The 18,070-nt window shown below is 43.0% G+C and overlaps 3 protein-coding genes and 1 pseudogene across 3 annotated transcripts in view; all 4 read right to left on the bottom strand.

Moving 5' to 3' along the window:
- Positions 1-89: 89 nt before the first annotated feature.
- LOC135347857 (rho-related protein racA-like) lies at positions 90-5,523 on the bottom strand. Its single transcript, XM_064545959.1, has 11 exons — positions 5,262-5,523; positions 4,855-5,109; positions 4,357-4,459; positions 3,646-3,910; positions 3,081-3,184; positions 2,679-2,967; positions 2,360-2,491; positions 1,934-2,049; positions 1,385-1,488; positions 951-1,169; positions 90-284 (listed from the first exon to the last, which is right to left on the bottom strand). Exons 1-11 carry the CDS (start codon positions 5,440-5,442, stop codon positions 217-219), a joined length of 1,836 nt encoding a protein of 611 aa, XP_064402029.1. The 5' UTR covers positions 5,443-5,523; the 3' UTR covers positions 90-216.
- A 100-nt stretch (positions 5,524-5,623) lies between these two features.
- LOC135347861 (rho-related protein racA-like) lies at positions 5,624-11,377 on the bottom strand (annotated as a pseudogene).
- LOC135347868 (rho-related protein racA-like) lies at positions 11,283-16,922 on the bottom strand. The gene is made up of 11 exons (XM_064545973.1): positions 16,615-16,922; positions 16,192-16,446; positions 15,763-15,865; positions 15,051-15,315; positions 14,552-14,655; positions 13,977-14,265; positions 13,639-13,770; positions 13,213-13,328; positions 12,618-12,721; positions 12,199-12,417; positions 11,283-11,497 (listed from the first exon to the last, which is right to left on the bottom strand). The coding sequence occupies exons 1-11, from the start codon at positions 16,787-16,789 to the stop codon at positions 11,442-11,444; spliced, it is 1,818 nt and encodes a 605-aa protein (XP_064402043.1). The 5' UTR covers positions 16,790-16,922; the 3' UTR covers positions 11,283-11,441.
- A 431-nt stretch (positions 16,923-17,353) lies between these two features.
- Positions 17,354-18,070, bottom strand: part of LOC135347948 (probable proline iminopeptidase) — a 5,383-nt gene continuing 4,666 nt past the window's right edge. The window contains 3 exon segments of the mRNA XM_064546092.1: positions 17,354-17,643; positions 17,854-17,870; positions 17,873-17,997. Of these exon segments, the coding sequence (XP_064402162.1) occupies positions 17,533-17,643; positions 17,854-17,870; positions 17,873-17,997 (253 nt within the window). The 3' untranslated portion in view covers positions 17,354-17,532.

Genomic DNA, 18,070 nt, shown 5'->3' on the forward strand with positions numbered 1-18,070 from the left:
CATGTACAAGGTACAAGATCAGAACACCAATGTACCAGGAAATCATTTTATGTTTGTGGTTGAGATATGACGTCACTACATTCCAAGCCTATGATAATTAATTAATATTCAGTGAAAATATTCAGTGAAAAGTGATGGAATAAAAATCAATGGCACAAAAGTGCATGCTAACACGAACAGAGTAACAGTTTCCGTCTAGTTGATCTACTTGAACAGTCAGGAGAGTCCTCGTCTCTTATGGCTCTTGACAGCTGCTCCATCTTCTGATGTCCTGGGGGGGTCATCTGTAGTAGCGAGGGGATTGTCATGCATGGTGGGAGGTATATAGTACAGTGTCTACCCCCTGGGCAGATCATGGCCATGCAACAGTGGCTGCAATAAAGAGGGTCCAAACACATGCTATGGAGAGTCTGGGATCCATTAACCTGGCTGTATTATAGAGGGTGGCCTGCTTATAAGTTATAGTTATAACATGGGCACGAGGGCTGAGTGCAATAATATATGCCATGCATCTCAAGGGCATAGCAACATAACACTGTCTTAGTAACACAATTAATAAATAGAACTGCACAAAATGACAGAGACAACGCTATAGACACATCTGCATCTGCAGCGTATACGATTTGCATGCATGGACCAACGAATGGCTTATAGCCTCACCTCACTATAAAACGGCCCCATTCCACTACTGCTGCAAAACTCCACCGTCAGTACTCGACCAGCCCTCCTATATATATGTACGATCTACCCTCACAACCAAGCCAAAGAAGCTCGCCTCTACACTGCTGTAAACAGCTCAAGCCCCCAGTAAAAAAAGCCGCTTCCATAGATGCTTATAGTATTATGGTGAAGCAGAATTAAAGGACTTATCTAAGCCATGCATCATGCACGAGGACTAGACTAGGAACACAGAATCTTCCACAAAATAAACCTCTATAAATCACACCTACCTGACTCCTCCCCCTCAGTATTGAGGTACTTGGCCTTATACTCGTTCATAGCGGCCTCGTAAGGTGGCCATCGATGCTCCTCCACATAAGAGAGGTTGTCTTGGTCCAATTGCAGGAATTGTTCATTTTCCTCAAAATCAGCGTAATTGCTTGAAATGAAGTGGAGGCACCAAGTGCTGAGCTGAGACGCGTTGTGCAGCTGTGAGGAGAGCAGGAGTCCTGTGTGTGTGTGGGGGGAGTGGGCGTTGGGTATGTGTGGAGTGGGTGTTGGGTGTGTGTGTGTGTGTGGGGAGTGGGTGTTATATTTAGCTGGCAACATATTTCGTACGATCGTGCTTTGATGTTTGATGCTTTAAACAATTATAACTGACCATCACTTAAAATTATCTGAGCACAGACTGTTACATGTAGGTAGAATGATTGAATGACCTCACCTATAATGTCGACGTTTGCCTTTGAAATAGAATCTTTTATGGCCCTCTCCACATGCTTGGAGATGTGCCATTCACAGAGTGACATGAGCCGACTCATCACGTACCTGTTGTGAGGGAGAGGGAAGGAGTCAATAAGGCATGTGATACACAAGCTCTGAAAATAACAAGGTCTTTACTTTAATTTAAACTGTAGAGCGGGTTATTTTCGAGGCACTAAATTTTCGCGGATTGCCCTAACTAAAATATTTTGAGGATAGCGATTCAAATGACCACACCCCTACAGTAGAGAGGTTCAAATGACCACACCCCTACAGTAGAGAGGTTCAAATGACCACACCCCTACAGTAAACCAATTTTTCGAGGCACTAAATTTTCGTGTTTCTGGGTCATCCTCGAAAATCTCGAAAATAACCAGCTATACGGTATTTGAGGAGTTGGATGTACAGTATACGTGCCTATAATTATACGTGCCTATAATTATGCACCGTAGACCATTATACTCAAAACCAAACTCACGGCAACACTCCTAAACTCAACAATTTCCTTCACCTGTTGGCCAGCTCCAATATTCCCATAGAGTCCCCCTCCTCAATGGGGGCGTGGTCAGTGTACAGGTACTCTAGGAAACTCACAAACGTGTCCAATGGAATATCAGGGATGGATATCTGAGGAGGGAGTTGATTACTTAAATTCTATTGGAATTCGAAAATAGAAATAAACGCATGGTTGCTAAGCAACTACAGTAGGGCATCTCTGTGACACTGTGACTTGCGGGTAGAGCTAGCTTTAAGAATATAACGTACGTAGAATGGAACACGAACACAAAGTACATGCTAACAAACAGAGTCGTCTATTTGGGAGATGCTTCTTGTGTGCTGAATTCTCTGATTCTAGGAATAATAAATTCAATTTTTCGAAAGAAGTGAGGTAATAATTAATTTTTGTGATTAGCTATCTGTCGCTATGACAACCTACCTCGTTAGCTGCACTCTCTTGGAAGGCTCCAGACAACATGGCCGACATGACCTCACATCGTGTGGTCAGTACTAGTCGATGGGCGGGGACAACCACACCCTCCACCAGGAAACACACGTCAGAGAACAATCCCTGTGTGTGGGTGTGTGTGGTGTGTGTGTAGTGTGTGGGTGGTGTGTGTGGATGTGGCAAGTCTTTGCTTTTTAAAAACACAATATTACAGATCTCTCTAAACGCTGATATATTCGGAACTCAAAATCAGTTAATTACGATAATAAGATGTGCACAAAATTTAATAACCAGCACAAAAATGGCAAACCTTGTTGAGAAATAGTTGCTTAGTGACACTGACATTTCGATCATTCAACCACGTTATAATTTTCTGATTCAGAAACTCCTCCCCTTTACGAGCATTCTCACACATGAGCTCCAACTCGGGTAAATTCAGCAGCTGAGAAATCTTGATTGTTTCGTCGAAACCTTCGCTCTCTTTGTCTAGTTCCACCACTCCAGTGTAGAGGAACGTTAGGGCACGAGATAGCGCCAGCTCTGTCACCATGGAGGGGTCAAAGGTCATCTCTGTCACCTGTTTACCGTCCGAGTCAGGTCTATAGCAAACAAAAAATTTCATCATACACATTTTTGTAGAAAAATTTATCGTAAAACGCACTCAAAAACTAAGAATTGATAGACAAAGTATGTACATTATTCTCTTAATTACCTGTCTTCAATGTGGAGCATTCCCTCCAGCTGCTCCAAGTTTACCGTCTCCATGGTAACCTTCTTTAGTCGTGCCTTGTCCCACCCATCACATAGACTATCAACCTGGAGGAGGTGGGAGAGTGGACACAAAGCCATTGCTTAATTGGAACACTGTAATATACAGAGCACTCGGTACTTTACGTCTCACAACCATATACTGGTAATGATACAGTATTTGAGCCTATAGCAGCAACTACCAGAATTATACAGAGGAAAATAAGATTTGAACGTTATGACGAGACTTTAAGAACGGTATATAGTGGTGGCATGCAGTCGAACAGCAACTGGAATAAATGCTCAAAGTCTCCATAGCATGTGTTTGGACCTGTGTTAGCAGGCCACCCTCTAGAATACAGCCAGGTTAATGGGCCCCAAAGTCTCTCCATAGCATGTGTTTTGGACCTGTGTTAGCAGGCCACCTCTTTATTACAGCCACTGTTGGTCTGCCCAAGAGTGACCATCATAGATGTGTGGTATCCACAGCATTTGCCGAGATACGCAGGAACTAAATAGACAAACCTCACCTTAACTTCCTGAGTCACTCCGAGCAGCTGTCTAAACAAATCTGAAGCAGATGCTAGCACATAGCGATGGGCATGATACGTCTTGCCCTCCAGTCTCAAGACCATGTCCGAATGAGATGGGTTGTTTATCGTTTTTGCCCGATCAGAGGAAAACGTTGAAATTTGGACTTTTATTGCTGGTGCTTTTTTATGGTCTGGTAGTTGAGGGGGCGGGGAGGGTCCGCTGACATTTGTTGAAAATGATTGGTCGGATGATTGGGAGCGCCTGTAAGGAAAGTTACAAGGTGACAATAATGTAAACCAGATTTGACTAATGCAGTGAAACCTGTCTATAGTGGTCACCCTTGGGCAGACCAACAGTGGCTGTATTCTAGAGGGTGGCCTGCTAACACAGGTCCAAACACATGCTACGGAGACTTTGAGGCCCATTACCTAGCGATACCGTTTAGGGGGTTATTTTCGAGGCACTCAATTTTTGCGAATTGGTCAAACTAAACATTCTGCGGATTTCATTTTCGAGGATAGAGGTTCAAACGACCACATCCCTAGGCGGCAGTAGAAAGGTCATTCAATACCGGACGTAAACGAGCCACTAAACTTCTGAGGTTCGAGATCAATCCGCAAAAATAAATATAGTGCCTTGCCGCTATACGGCATTATATAGAATGCTTAGGATGACCATAAGGACAATACTCCTACTATTTCACTCACTGTTTTCTGCCTGCCCTTGTTAGCCCTGCCCTCACACAAAAGTCCATTGCCTCATTCACACCAGCTCCTGTTAGGGCACTTGTCTCATAGTAACCCACCGCTCCTGAGGGGAAGAGGGGGGAGGTCATACGGTTATCAGATACAAATAAATGTCACTTTCATACGTAACATTGGATTAAAACGTGCGTTCTTCTAGAAACTTTACACACATTAAATAAAGCATCTTTGAACGGCCATAACTTTGTTCTGTTGGTGATATGATTTTTTGAAAAAGTTCAGCCAGGTTAATGGGCCCAAGTCTCCATAGCATGTGTTTGGACCTGTGTTAGCAGGCCACCCTCTATAATACAGCCAGGTTAATGGGCCCAAGTCTCCATAGCATGTGTTTGGACCTGTGTTAGCAGGCCACCCTCTACAATACAGCCACTGTTGGTCTGCCCAAGGGTGACCACTATAGACAGGGTTTCACTCTAGCAGAAATACGGAAGAATTCCTCACCAAGATCTTTTGCCAGTTGCAGAGCATCTTCGCGGGGGACCTCAGTGTAGTCACCATTGACCTCTTGACCTCTGAGGTCACACTTGAGCCCCAGTAGCAGCACAGGTGTGTTCGGACAAAAGTGACGAACTTCAGGTATCCACTTCTCTTTGATGTTTGCAAATGAAATTGGATATTTTATGGAAAATGCAACAAGGAAAATGTCCGTCTGGGGATAGGAAAGTGGGCGGAGCCTATCATAGTCTTCTCCACCAACTGTAGAGAATTAGCGTATGTAATAAACCAGCAGATGTGTTTCAAGTGTCGAGAGAGAAAAATTTACACATCCATAACTTCACAGTATTTGCTCAAACAGAATCAATATCATAATATATAATTACAAGTGCAAACGACAATCAGGTACGTACCTGTATCAAATGGCACCACTGTGACTGGTTTTCCGTCGACCATAATTAGAGAATAATAGCTTTCAAACAAAGTGGGGATGTATTCACTGGGGAATGAATTGGTCCTCCATTGTATAAGAAAACATGTTTTACCCACTGCACCATCTCCAACTATGACCACCTTCAGTTGCATGTGTGACATCTTCGAGAAAAAGAGATCGATCAGAACAGCGAAGTCATGAAAGTGTAAATACGGTAAAGGTCGACTGGTAAAGGGGTCTCTACAATCATGTACATGTACAAGGTACAAGATCAGAACACCAATGTACCAGGAAATCATTTTATGTTTGTGGTTGAGATATGACGTCACTACATTCCAAGCCTATGATAATTAATTAATATTCAGTGAAAATATTCAGTGAAAAGTGATGGAATAAAAATCAATGGCACAAAAGTGCATGCTAACACGAACAGAGTAACAGTTTCCGTCTAGTTGATCTACTTGAACAGTCAGGAGAGTCCTCGTCTCTTATGGCTCTTGACAGCTGCTCCATCTTCTGATGTCCTGGGGGGGTCATCTGTAGTAGCGAGGGGATTGTCATGCATGGTGGGAGGTATATAGTACAGTGTCTACCCCCTGGGCAGATCATGGCCATGCAACAGTGGCTGCAATAAAGAGGGTCCAAACACATGCTATGGAGAGTCTGGGGTCCATTAACCTGGCTGTGTATTAACTTATAGAGGGTTATAAGTTATAGTTATAACGTGGGCACGAGGGCTGAGTGCAATATATGCCATGCATCTCAAGGGCATAGCAACATAACACTGTCTTAGTAACACAATTAATAAATAAAACTGCACAAAATGACAGAGACAACACTATAGACACATCTACATCTGCAGCGTATAAGATGGGCATGCATGGACCAACGAATGGTTTATAGCCTCACCTCACTATAAAACGGCCCCATTCCACTACTGCTGCAAAACTCCACCGTCAGTGCTCGACCAGCCCTCCTATATATATGTACGGTCTACCCTCACAACCAAGCCAAAGAAGCTCGCCTCTACACTGCTGTAAACAGCTCAAGCCCCCAGTAAAAACAGCCGCTTCCATAGATGCTTATAGTATTATGGTGAAGCAGAATTAAAGGACTTATCTAAGCCATGCATCATGCACGAGGACTAGACTAGGAACACAGAATCTTCCACAAAATAAACCTTGAACAATTTAAAAACCTGCATGGTTGCACTTTGATACTCGTATTTCTCATCATGCTATTTAATTATGTCAGTCTGACTATAAACCACACCCACCTGACTCCTCCCCCTCAGTATCGAGGTACTTGGCCTTATACTCGTCCATAGCGGCCTCGTAAGGTGGCCATCGATGCTCCTCCACATAAGAGAGGTTGTCTTGGTCCAATTGCAGGAATTGTTCATTTTCCTCAAAATCAGCGTAATTGCTTGATATGAAGTGGAGGCACCAAGTGCTGAGCTGAGACGCATTGTGCAGCTGTGAGGAGAGCAGGATTCCTGTGTGTGTGTGTGGGGGGAGTGGGCGTTGGGTATGTGTGGAGTTGGTGTGTGTGTGTGTGGGGAGTGGGTGTTATATTTGGCTGGCAACAGGATATTGTACGATGGTGCTTTGATGCTTTAAACAATTATAACTGACCATCACTTAAAATTATCTGAGCACAGACTGTTACATGTAGGTAGAATGATTGAATGACCTCACCTATAATGTCGACGTTTGCCTTTGCAATGGAATCTTTAGTGGCCCTTTCCACATGCTTGGAGATATACAGTTCACAGAGTGACATGAGCCGACTCATCACGTACCTGTTGTGAGGGAGAGGGAAGGAGTCAATAAGGCATGTGATACACAAGCTCTGAAAATAACAAGATCTTTACTTTAATAATAATTATACTGTATAGCGGGATATTTTCGAGGCACTAAATTTTCGCGGATTGCCCTAACTAAAATATTTTGAGGATAGTGGTTCAAATGACCACACCCCTACAGTAAACAATTTTTCGAGGTACTAAATTTTCGTGTTTCTGGGTCATCCTCGAAAATCTCGAAAATCTCAAAAATAACCAGCTATACGGTATTTGAGGGGTTGGATGTACAGTATACGAGCCTATAATTATGCGTGCCTATAATTATACGTGCCTATAATTATGCGTGCCTATAATTATGTACCGTAGACCATTATACTCAAAACCAAACTCACGGCAACACTCTTAAACTCAACAATTTCCTTCACCTGTTGGCCAGCTCCAATATTCCTATAGAGTCCCCCTCCTCAATGGGGGCATGGTCAGTGTACAGGTACTCTAGGAAACTCACAAACGTGTCCAATGAAATATCAGGGATGGATATCTGAGGAGGGAGTTGATTACTTAAATTCTATTGGAATTCGTAAATAGAAATAAACGCATGGTTGTTAGCAATTACAGTAGCGGATCTCTGTGACTTGGTAGAGCTAGCTATAAAAGCGTATGGAATATAACGTAAGTAGAATGGAACATGAACACAAAGTACATGCTAACAAACAGAGTCGTCTATTTGGGAGATGCTTCTTGTGTGCTGAATTCTCTGATTCTAGGAATAATAAATTCAATTTTTCGAAAGAAGTGAGGCAATAATTAATTTTTGTGATTAGCTATCTGTCTCTATGACAACCTACCTCGTTAGCTGCACTCTCTTGGAAGGCTCCAGACAACATGGCCGACATGACCTCACATCGTGTGGTCAGTACTAGTCGATGGGCAGGGACAACCACACCCTCCACCAGGAAACACACGTCAGAGAACAATCCCTGTGTGTGGGTGTGTGTGGTGTGTGTGTGTGTGGTGGTGATAAACATACGTCTTTGCTTCTATCGAGCAATGTATTTTAAATGGATCTCCCTAAAGATGATATATCTGGACTCAAAAATCAGTTAATCATGATAATAAGATGCACAGGCAAGTACGAGATAACCAGCACAAAAATGGCATACCTTGTTGAGAAATAGTTGCTTAGTGACACTGACATTTCGATCATTCAACCACGTTATAATTTTCTAATTAAGAAACTCCTCCCCTTTACGAGCATTCTCACACATGAGCTCCAACTCGGGCAAATTCAGCAGCTGAGAAATCTTGATTGTTTCGCTGAAACCTTCGCTCTCTTTGTCTAGTTCCACCACTCCAGTGTAGAGGAATGTTAGGGCACGAGATAGCGCCAGCTCCGTCACCACATAGGGGTCAAAGGTCATCTCTGTCACCTGCTTACCGTCCGAGTCAGGTCTATAGCAAACAAAAATAATAAACAGACCGTTTTTAGAAAAAAATTTGTCATTACAATAAAATAAATGTTATTTATACAAAGTGTGGTGTACAATTACAGTGGAACCTCTGTTAACAACCACCTCCGAATAAAGGCCAGCTGTTATATAACGGCCATCAGGCACTCAGGTACCAAATGAACAGTTTGTGTACAAAACAACCTCTCAACAAAGGCACCCTCTGTATAGTGGCCAAAACATTATTCCCCAAAGGTGTCCGTTATAGAGGGTTCCACTGTACCTTTCATCAATGTGGAGCATTCCCTCCAGCTGCCCCGAGTTGACTGTCTCCACAGTAACCTTCTTTAGTCGTGCCTTGTCCCACCCATCACACAGACTATCAACCTGGAGGAGGTGGGAGAGTGGACATTAAAGGAATCACTTAATTGGAACACTGTAATATACAGAGCACTCGGTACTTCACGTCTCACAACCATACTGGTAATGATACAGTATTTGAGCCTATAGCAGCAACTACCAGAAGAAAATAAGATTTGAACGTTATGACGAGGCTTTAAGAACGGTATATATAGTGGTGGCATGCAGTTGAACAGCAACTGGAATAAATGTGAGAAATATTTTCCAGCTAGTTAAAATAGGCCTCAAAGTCTCCTAAGCATGTGTTTGGACCTGTGTTAGCAGACAACCTCTTTATTAGAGCCACTGTTGGTCTGCCCAAGAGTGACCATCATAGATGTGTGGTATCCACAGCATTTGTCGAGATACGTAGGAACTAATAGAAAACCTCACCTTAACTTCCTGAGTCACTCTGAGCAGCAGTCTAAACAGATCTGAAGCAGATGCCAACACATAGCGATGGGCATGATACGTCTTGCCCTCCAGTCTCAAGACCACGTCCGAATGAGATGGGTTGTTTATCGTTTTTGCCCGATCGGAGGAAAACGTTGAACTTTGGACTTTTATTGCGGGCGCTTTTTTATGGTCTGGTAGTTGAGGGGGCGGGGAAGGTCCGCTGACATTTGTTGAAAATGATTGGTCGGATGATTGGGAGCGCCTGTAAGGAAAGTTACAAGGTGACAATAATGTAAACCAGATTTGACTAATGCAGTGAAACCTGTCTATATAGTGGTCACCAACAGTGGCTGTACTAATAATTATACAGGGTGGCCTGCTAAGTAACACAGGTATAAACACATGCTACAAAAACTTTGAGGCCCATTACCTAGCGATATCGTTTAAGGGGTTATTTTCGAGGCACTAAATTTTTGCGGATAATTATTTTGCGGATCTCATTTTCGAGGATAGAGGTTCAAATGACCACACCCCTAGGCAGCAGTAGAAAGGTCTTCCAATACCGGAAGTAAACGAGCCACTAAACTTTTTAAGTTCGAGGTCAATCCGCAAAAATATAGTGCCTTGCCGCTATACGGCATTATATAAAATGCTTAGGATGACCATAAGGACAATACTCCTACTATTTCACTTACCGTTTTCTGCCTGCCTCTTGTTTTTCCCTTGCTAGCCCTGCCCTCATACCAGCGTCCATTGCCTCCATCACACCAGCTCCTGTTAGGGCACTTGTCTCATAGTAACCCACCGCTCCTGAGGGGGGAGGTCATACGGTTATTAGATACCCATAAATGTTCCTTTCGTACGTAACATTGGATTAAAATGTGCGTGCTTCTAGAAATTTTTACACATGTTAAATGAAGCATCTTTGAACGGCCATAACTTTAGTTTCGTTGGTGATATGATTTTTTGAAAAAGCTCAGCCAGGTTAATGGGCCCAAGTCTCCATAGCATGTGTTTGGACCTGTGTTAGCAGGCCACCCTCTATAATACAGCCAGGTTAATAGGCCCCAAAGTCTCTATAGCATGTGTTTGGACCTATGTTAGCAGACCACCCTCTATAATACAGCCACTGTTGGTATGCCCCAGGGCGACCACTAGAGACAGGTTTTCACTCTGCAGAAATACGGCATAAATTCCTCACCAAGATCTTTTGCCAGTTGCAGAGCATCTTCGCGGGGGACCTCAGTGTAGTCACCATTGACCTCTTGACCTCTGAGGTCACACTGGAGCCCCAATAGCAGCACAGGTATGTTTGGACAAAAGTGACGAACTTCAGGTATCCACCTCTCTTTGATGTTTGCAAATGAGGTTGGATATTTGATGGAAAATGCAACAAGGAAAATGTTCGTATCAGGATAGGAAATTGGGCGGAGCCTATCGTAGTGTTCTCCACCAACTGTAGAGAATTAGCATATGTGATTAAACTGTAGAGAATTAGCATATGTGATTAAACCAGCAGATGTGTTTCAAGGGTCGAGAGAAAAGATGTTTACATAAATCCATAACTTCACATTATTTGCTCAAAAAGAATCAATATCATGTTTTATATATTACAAGTGCAAACGACATCATACAGTTAGGTACGTACCTGTATCCCATGGCAACACTATGACTGGTTTTCCATCGACCATAATTTCGGCGGCATAGCTGTCAAACACAGTGGGGACGTAATCACTAGGGAATGAATTGGTGGTCCATCGAATGTAAAAACATGTTTTACCCACTGCACCATCTCCAACCATGACCACCTTCACGTTTTGCATCTTCGAGAAAAAGATCTCAGTTGATCAATGTGTAAATACGGTAAAGGCAAACTGGTAAAGGGTCTCTACATGTACATAGTAACTTGTACCTTGTACCCAGGAAGTCTGAAGGGCGTTTCTAATGTTTGCGGTTGAGAGATGACGTCATTACATTCCAATCCTATGAATATCATTATTTTAATACCACACTACTATAGAAGTGATAATTCAGTGAAAAGTGATGGAATAAAAATCACACAAAAGTGCAACAGTTTGATCCACTTGTCATTAATGAACAGTCAGGAGAGTCCTCATCTCTTGTGGTTCTTGACAGCTGCTCCATTGTCCGATGTTCTGGGGGGGTCACCTGTAGTAGCGAGGGGATTGTCATGCATGGTGGGAGGTATATAGTACAGTGTCTACCCCTTGGGCAGACCATGGCCATGCAACAGTGGCTGCAATAAAGAGGGTCCAAACACATGTTATGGGGAGTCTGGGGTCCATTAACCTGGCTGTATTATAGAGGGTGGCCTGCTTATATAAGTTATAGTTATAACGTGGGCACGAGGGCTGAGTGCAATATATGCCATGCACCTCGAGTGCACCTCCCAAGGACATAGCAACATAACACTAGCTGTCTTAGTAACAATAGAACTGCACAAAATGACAGAGACAACGCTATAGACACATCTACATCTGCAGCATATAAGATTTGCATGCATGGACCAATTAATGAATGGCTTATATGGCCTCACCTCACTATAAAACGGCCCCATTCCACTACTGCTGCAAAAACAGCTCCACCTACCACTGCTGCTCATCAGTGCTCGACCAGCCTCAAGTCCCCATTAAAAACAGCCGCTTCCATAGATGCTTATAGTATTATGGTGAAGCAGAATTAAAGGACTTATCTACGCCATGCATCATGCACGAGGACTAGACTAGGAACACAGAATCTTCCACAAAATAAACCTTGGACAATTTTAAAACCCTCATGGTTGCACTTTGATACTCGTATTTCTCATCATGCTATTTAATTATGTCAGTATGACTATAAACCACACCCACCTGACTCCTCCCCCTCAGTATCGAGGTACTTGGCCTTATACTCATTCATAGCGGCCTCGTAAGGTGGCCATCGATGCTCCTCCACATAAGAGAGGTTGTCTTGGCCCAATTGCAGGAATTGTTCATTTTCCTCAAAATCAGCGTAATTGCTTGATATGAAGTGGAGACACCAAGTGCTGAGCTGAGACGCATTGTGCAGCTGTGAGGAGAGCAGGATTTCTGTGTGTGTGTGGGGGGAGTGGGCGTTGGGTATGTGTGGAGTGGGGAGTGGGTGTTATATTTGGCTGGCAACATACTTCACAGGATATTGTACGATCGTGCTTTGATGCTTTAAACAATTATAACTGACCATCACTTAAAATTACCTGGGCACAGACTGTTACATGTACAGTGTAGGTAGAATGATTGAATGACCTCACCTATAATGTCGACGTTTGCCTTTGCAATGGAATCTTTAGTGGCCCTCTCCACATGCTTGGAGATATACAGTTCACAGAGTGACATGAGCCGACTCATCACGTACCTGTTGTGAGGGAGAGGGAAGGAGTCAACAAGGCATGTGATACACAAGCTCTGAAAATAACAAGGTCTTTACTTTAATAATAATTATACTGTATAGCGGGCTATTTTCGAAGCACTAAATTTTCGCGGATTGCCCTAACTAAAATATTTCGAGGATAGTGGTTCAAATGACCACACCCCTACAGTAAACCAATTTTTCGAGGCACTAAATTTTCGTGTTTCTGGGTCATCCTCGAAAATAACCAGCTATACAGTATTTGAGGGGTTGGATGTACAGTATACGTGCCTATAATTATACGTGCCTATAATTATACGAGCCTATAATTATACGTGCCTATAATTATACGTGCCTATAATTATACATGCCTATAATTATACGAGCCTATAATTATACGTGCCTATAATTATACGTGCCTATAATTATGCACCGTAGACCATTATACTCAAAACCAAACTCACGGCAACACTCCTAAACTCAACAATTCCCTTCACCTGTTGGCCAGCTCCAATATTCCCATAGAGTCCCCCTCCTCAATGGGGGCGTGGTCAGTGTACAGGTACTCTAGGAAACTCACAAACGTGTCCAATGAGATATCAGGGATGGATATCTGAGGAGGGAGTTGATTACTTAAATTCTATTGGAATTCGAAAATAGAAATAAACGCATGGTTGCTAAGCAACTACAGTAGGGCATCTCTGTGACTATGTGACTTGCGGGTAGAGCTAGCTTTAAGAATATAACGTACGTAGAATGGAACATGAACACAAAGTACATGCTAACAAACAGAGTCGTCTATTTGGGAGATGCTTCTTGTGTGCTGAATTCTCTGATTCTAGGAATAATAAATTCAATTTTTCGAAAGAAGTGAGGCAATAATTAATTTTTGTGATTAGCTATCTGTCGCTATGACAACCTACCTCGTTAGCTGCACTCTCTTGGAAGGCTCCAGACAACATGGCCGACATGACCTCACATCGTGTGGTCAGTACTAGTCGATGGGCGGGGACAACCACACCCTCCACCAGGAAACACACGTCAGAGAACAATCTCTGTGTGGGTGTGTGTGGGTGTGTGGTGTGTGTGGGTGTGTGGTGTGTGTGTGTGTGGTGGTGATAAACATACGTCTTTGCTTCTATCGAGCAATGTATTTTAAATGGATCTCCCTAAAGATGATATATCTGGACTCAAAAATCAGTTAATCATGAAAGTAAGATGCACAGGCAAGTACGAGATAACCAGCACAAAAATGGCATACCTTGTTGAGAAATAGTTGCTTAGTGACACTGGCATGTCGATCATTCAACCACGTTATAATTTTCTGATTAAGAAACTCCTCCCCTTTACGAGCATTCTCACACATGAGCTCCAACTCGGACAAATTCAGCAGCTGAGAAATCTTGATTGTTTCGCTGAAACCTTCGCTCTCTTTGTCTAGTTCCACCACTCCAGTGTAGAGGAACGTTAGGGCACGAGATAGCGCCAGCTCCATCACCACAGAGGGGTCAAAGGTCATCTCTGTCACCTGCTTACCGTCCGAGTCAGGTCTATAGCAAACAAAAATCACAAATAATAAACAGACCGTTTTTAGAAAAAAATTTGTCATTACAACAAAATAAATGTTATTTATACAAAGTGTGGTGTACAATTACAGTGGAACCTCTGTTAACAACCACCTCCGAATAAAGGCCAGCTGTTATATAACGGCCATCAGGCACTCAGGTACCAAATGAACAGTTTGTGTACAAAACAACCTCTCAACAAAGGCCACCTCTGTATAGTGGCCAAAACATTATTCCCCAAAGGTGTCCGTTATAGAGGGTTCCACTGTACCTTTCATCAATGTGGAGCATTCCCTCCAGCTGCCCCGAGTTGACCATCTCCATGGTAACCATCTTTAGTTGTGCCTTGTCCCAGCCATCACACAGACTATCAACCTGGAGGAGGTGGGAGAGTGGACACAAAGCCATCGCTTAATTGGAACACTGTACTATACAGAGCACTCGGTACTTCACGTCTCACAACCATACTGGAATGATACAGTGTTTGAGCCTATAGCAGCAACTACCAGAATTATACAGAGGAAAATAAGATTTGAACGTTATGACGAGGCTTTAAGAACGGTATATAGTGGTGGCATGCACTCGAACAGCAACTGGAATAAATATGAGAAATATTAGTTATTAAGTCTCCATAGCATGTGTTTGGACCTGTGTTAGCAGGCCACCTCTTTACTACAGCCACTGTTGGTCTGCCCAGGAGTGACCATCATAGATGTGTGGTGTCCACAGTACTTGCCGAGATACGCAGGAACTAAATAGACAAACTTCACCTTAACTTCCTGAGTCACTCCAAGCAGCTGTCTAAACAGATCTGAAGCAGACGCCAACACATAGCGATGGGCATGATACGTCTTGCCCTCCAGTCTCAAGACCACGTCCGAATGAGATGGGTTGTTTATCATTTTTGCCCGATCAGAGGAAAACGTTGAACTTTGGACTTTTATTGTGGGCGCTTTTTTATGGTCTGGTAGTTGAGGGGGCGGGGAGGGTCCGCTGACATTTGTTGAAAATGATTGGTCGGATGATTGGGAGCGCCTGTACAGAGAGTTACAAGGTGACAATAATGTAAACCAGATTTGACTAATGCAGTGAAACCTGTCTATATAGTGGTCACCAACAGTGGCTGTACTAATAATTATACAGGGTGGCCTGCTAAGTAACACAGGTCTAAACACATGCTACAAAAACTTTGAGGCCCATTACCTAGCGATATCGTTTAAGGGGTTATTTTCGAGGCACTAAAATAATGTTTGCAGATAAATAATTATTTTGCGGATCTCATTTTCGAGGATAGAGGTTCAAATGACCACACCCCTAGGCAGCAGTAGAGAGGTCTTTCGATACTGGAAGTAAACGAGCCACTAAACTTTTGAGGTTCGAGGTCAATCCGGAAAAATATAGTGCCTTGAAAACAACCCGCTATACGGCATTATAGAATGCTTAGGATGACCATAAGGACAATACTCCTACTATTTCACCCACCGTTTTCTGCCTACCCTTGTTAGTCCTGCCCTCACACAAAAGTCCATTGCCTCCATCACACCAGCTCCTGTTAGGGCACTTGTCTCATAGTAACCCACCGCTCCTGAGGGGAGGAGGGGGGAGGTCATACGGTTATCAGATACAAATAAATGTCACTTTCATACGTAACATTGGATTAAAACGTGCGTGCTTCTAGAAACTTTTACACACGTTAAATGAAGCATCTTTGAACGGCCATAACTTTAGTTTCGCTGGTGATATGATTTTTTGAAAAAGCTCAGCCAGGTTAATGGGCCCAAGTCTCCATAGCATGTGTTTGGACCTGTGTTAGCAGGCCACCCTCTATAATACAGCCATTGTTGGTATACCCCAGGGTGACCACTAGAGACAGGGTTTCACTCTAGCAGAAATACGGAAGAAATTCCTCACCAAGATCTTTTGCCAGTTGCAGAGCATCTTCACAGGGGACCTCAGTGTAGTCACCATTGACCTCTTGACCTCTGAGGTCACACTGGAGCCCCAGTAGCAGCACAGGTATGTTCGGACAAAAATGACGAACTTCAGGTATCCACCTCTCTTTGATGTTTGCAAATAAGGTTGGATATTTGATGGAAAATGCAACAAGGAAAATGTTCGTATCAGGATAGGAAATTGGGCGGAGCCTATCGTAGTCTTCTCCACCAACTGTAGAGAATTAGCATATGTGATTAAACCAGGAGATGTGTTTCAAGGGTCGAGAGAAAAGATGTTAATTTACATAAATCCATAACTTCACATTATTTGCTCAAAAAGAATCAATATCATGTTTTATATATTACAAGTGCAAACGACATCATACAGGTAGGTACGTACCTGTATCCCATGGCGCCACTCTGACTGGTTTTCCATCGACCATAATTTCGGCGGCATAGCCGCCAAACACAGTGGGGACGTAATCACTGGGGAATGAATTGGTGCTCCATCGTATGAAAAAACATGTTTTACCCACTGCACCATCTCCAACTATGACCACCTTCACGTTTTGCATATTCTAGAAAAAGATCTCAGTTGATCAATGTGTAAATACGTCACATCGTCGATTGCACGGGAGAGAAGCCTTACCTCTGTGAGAAGGATGACTGTGACAAGGTTGTAAGGCAAACTGGTAAAGGGTCTCTACATGTACATAGTAACTTGTACTTTGTACCCGGCGTTTCTAATGTTATGTTGCGGTTGAGATATGACGTCATTACATTCCAATCCTATGAATATCATTATTTTAATACCCCACTACAGAAGTGATAATTCAGTGAAAAGTGATGGAATAAAAATCACACAAAAGTGCATAACACAAACAGAATAACAGTTTGATCCACTTGTCATTAATGAACAGTCAGGAGAGTCCTCGTCTCTTGTGGTTCTTGACAGCTTCCGATGTCCTGGGGGGGGGTCATCTGTAGTAGCGAGGGGATTGTCATGCATGGTGGGAGGTATATAGTACAGTGTCTACCCCCTGGGCAGATCATGGCCATGCAACAGTGGCTGCAATAAAGAGCACTCGTTATAATTATGTTAGCTATGAACACACAGCTTGTTTGCTGCATTACATTACTAGCGATAACAGAATTTGTTCTATTAACAGTCCAAGCATTTGAAAAGGTGACAATACTATAGGCTAGCTATATAGGGACTGAGTAATTAACTAAAATTGATATACTGATATCTAAGAGCGTAAGTCTCATAATAATAGTCTCAGTCTCAAATTGTCAATATGCACTATATAATTATAGTTCAGAGGTCCTTGTATTTCTCAGTTGCCCTGAGCAGCTGCGTCATGATTCCCTTGTCAGTGTACGAATGACCAGCATCGGGAACAATGTGGAACTCTGCCTCAGGCCATCTCTATATAACATGTGAGTGAGTGATTTAAGGTGCATTAAACACAGAAATACTATGAGCTAATAAATATTAAGAATTTGCAAATCGTAGATCTATAAACACATGCACCACATAACAGAGTCCCCATGCATGCATAAAACTACTGTACGTATTTACGAGCTCCTATAGTACAATATATATATATATACCTGCATGTCATATGTATACTCTGACCTTATGCAGTTCCCAGCAGTCTTGAGTGGGGTCACAACATCGTAGCGCCCCTGGATGATGGTACAGGGTATGTGGCGGATGAGCTCCACTCCATCTAACAGTTCCTTGTTGTGAGAGAAGAAGCCACCGTTGACAAAGTAGTGGCTACATATAGTTATACGAGAGAGAGAGAGAGAGAGAGAGAGAGAGAGAGAGAGAGAGAGAGAAGGAGGGAGGG

Source organism: Halichondria panicea, chromosome 14 (assembly GCF_963675165.1).
Source record: "Halichondria panicea chromosome 14, odHalPani1.1, whole genome shotgun sequence".
Classification (NCBI taxonomy): Eukaryota; Metazoa; Porifera; class Demospongiae; order Suberitida; family Halichondriidae; genus Halichondria; species Halichondria panicea.

Bases quoted from the DNA above. Each gene is read 5' to 3' on its own strand.
- LOC135347857 (XM_064545959.1), bottom strand. From the start codon at position 5,442: ATGTCACACATGCAACTGAAGGTGGTCATAGTTGGAGATGGTGCAGTG. The intron at 5,110-5,261 runs GTACGTACCTGA...AATTCTCTACAG, and splicing joins AGTGGTGCCATTTGATACAG to TTGGTGGAGAAGACTATGAT. The intron at 285-950 runs GTAGGTGTGATT...TCGCTACTACAG, and splicing joins TACTGAGGGGGAGGAGTCAG to ATGACCCCCCCAGGACATCA.
- LOC135347868 (XM_064545973.1), bottom strand. From the start codon at position 16,789: ATGCAAAACGTGAAGGTGGTCATAGTTGGAGATGGTGCAGTGGGTAAA. The intron at 12,722-13,212 runs GTGAAGGGAATT...CCCTCACAACAG, and splicing joins ATATTGGAGCTGGCCAACAG to GTACGTGATGAGTCGGCTCA. The intron at 12,418-12,617 runs GTGAGGTCATTC...ACACACACACAG, and splicing joins GGCAAACGTCGACATTATAG to AAATCCTGCTCTCCTCACAG.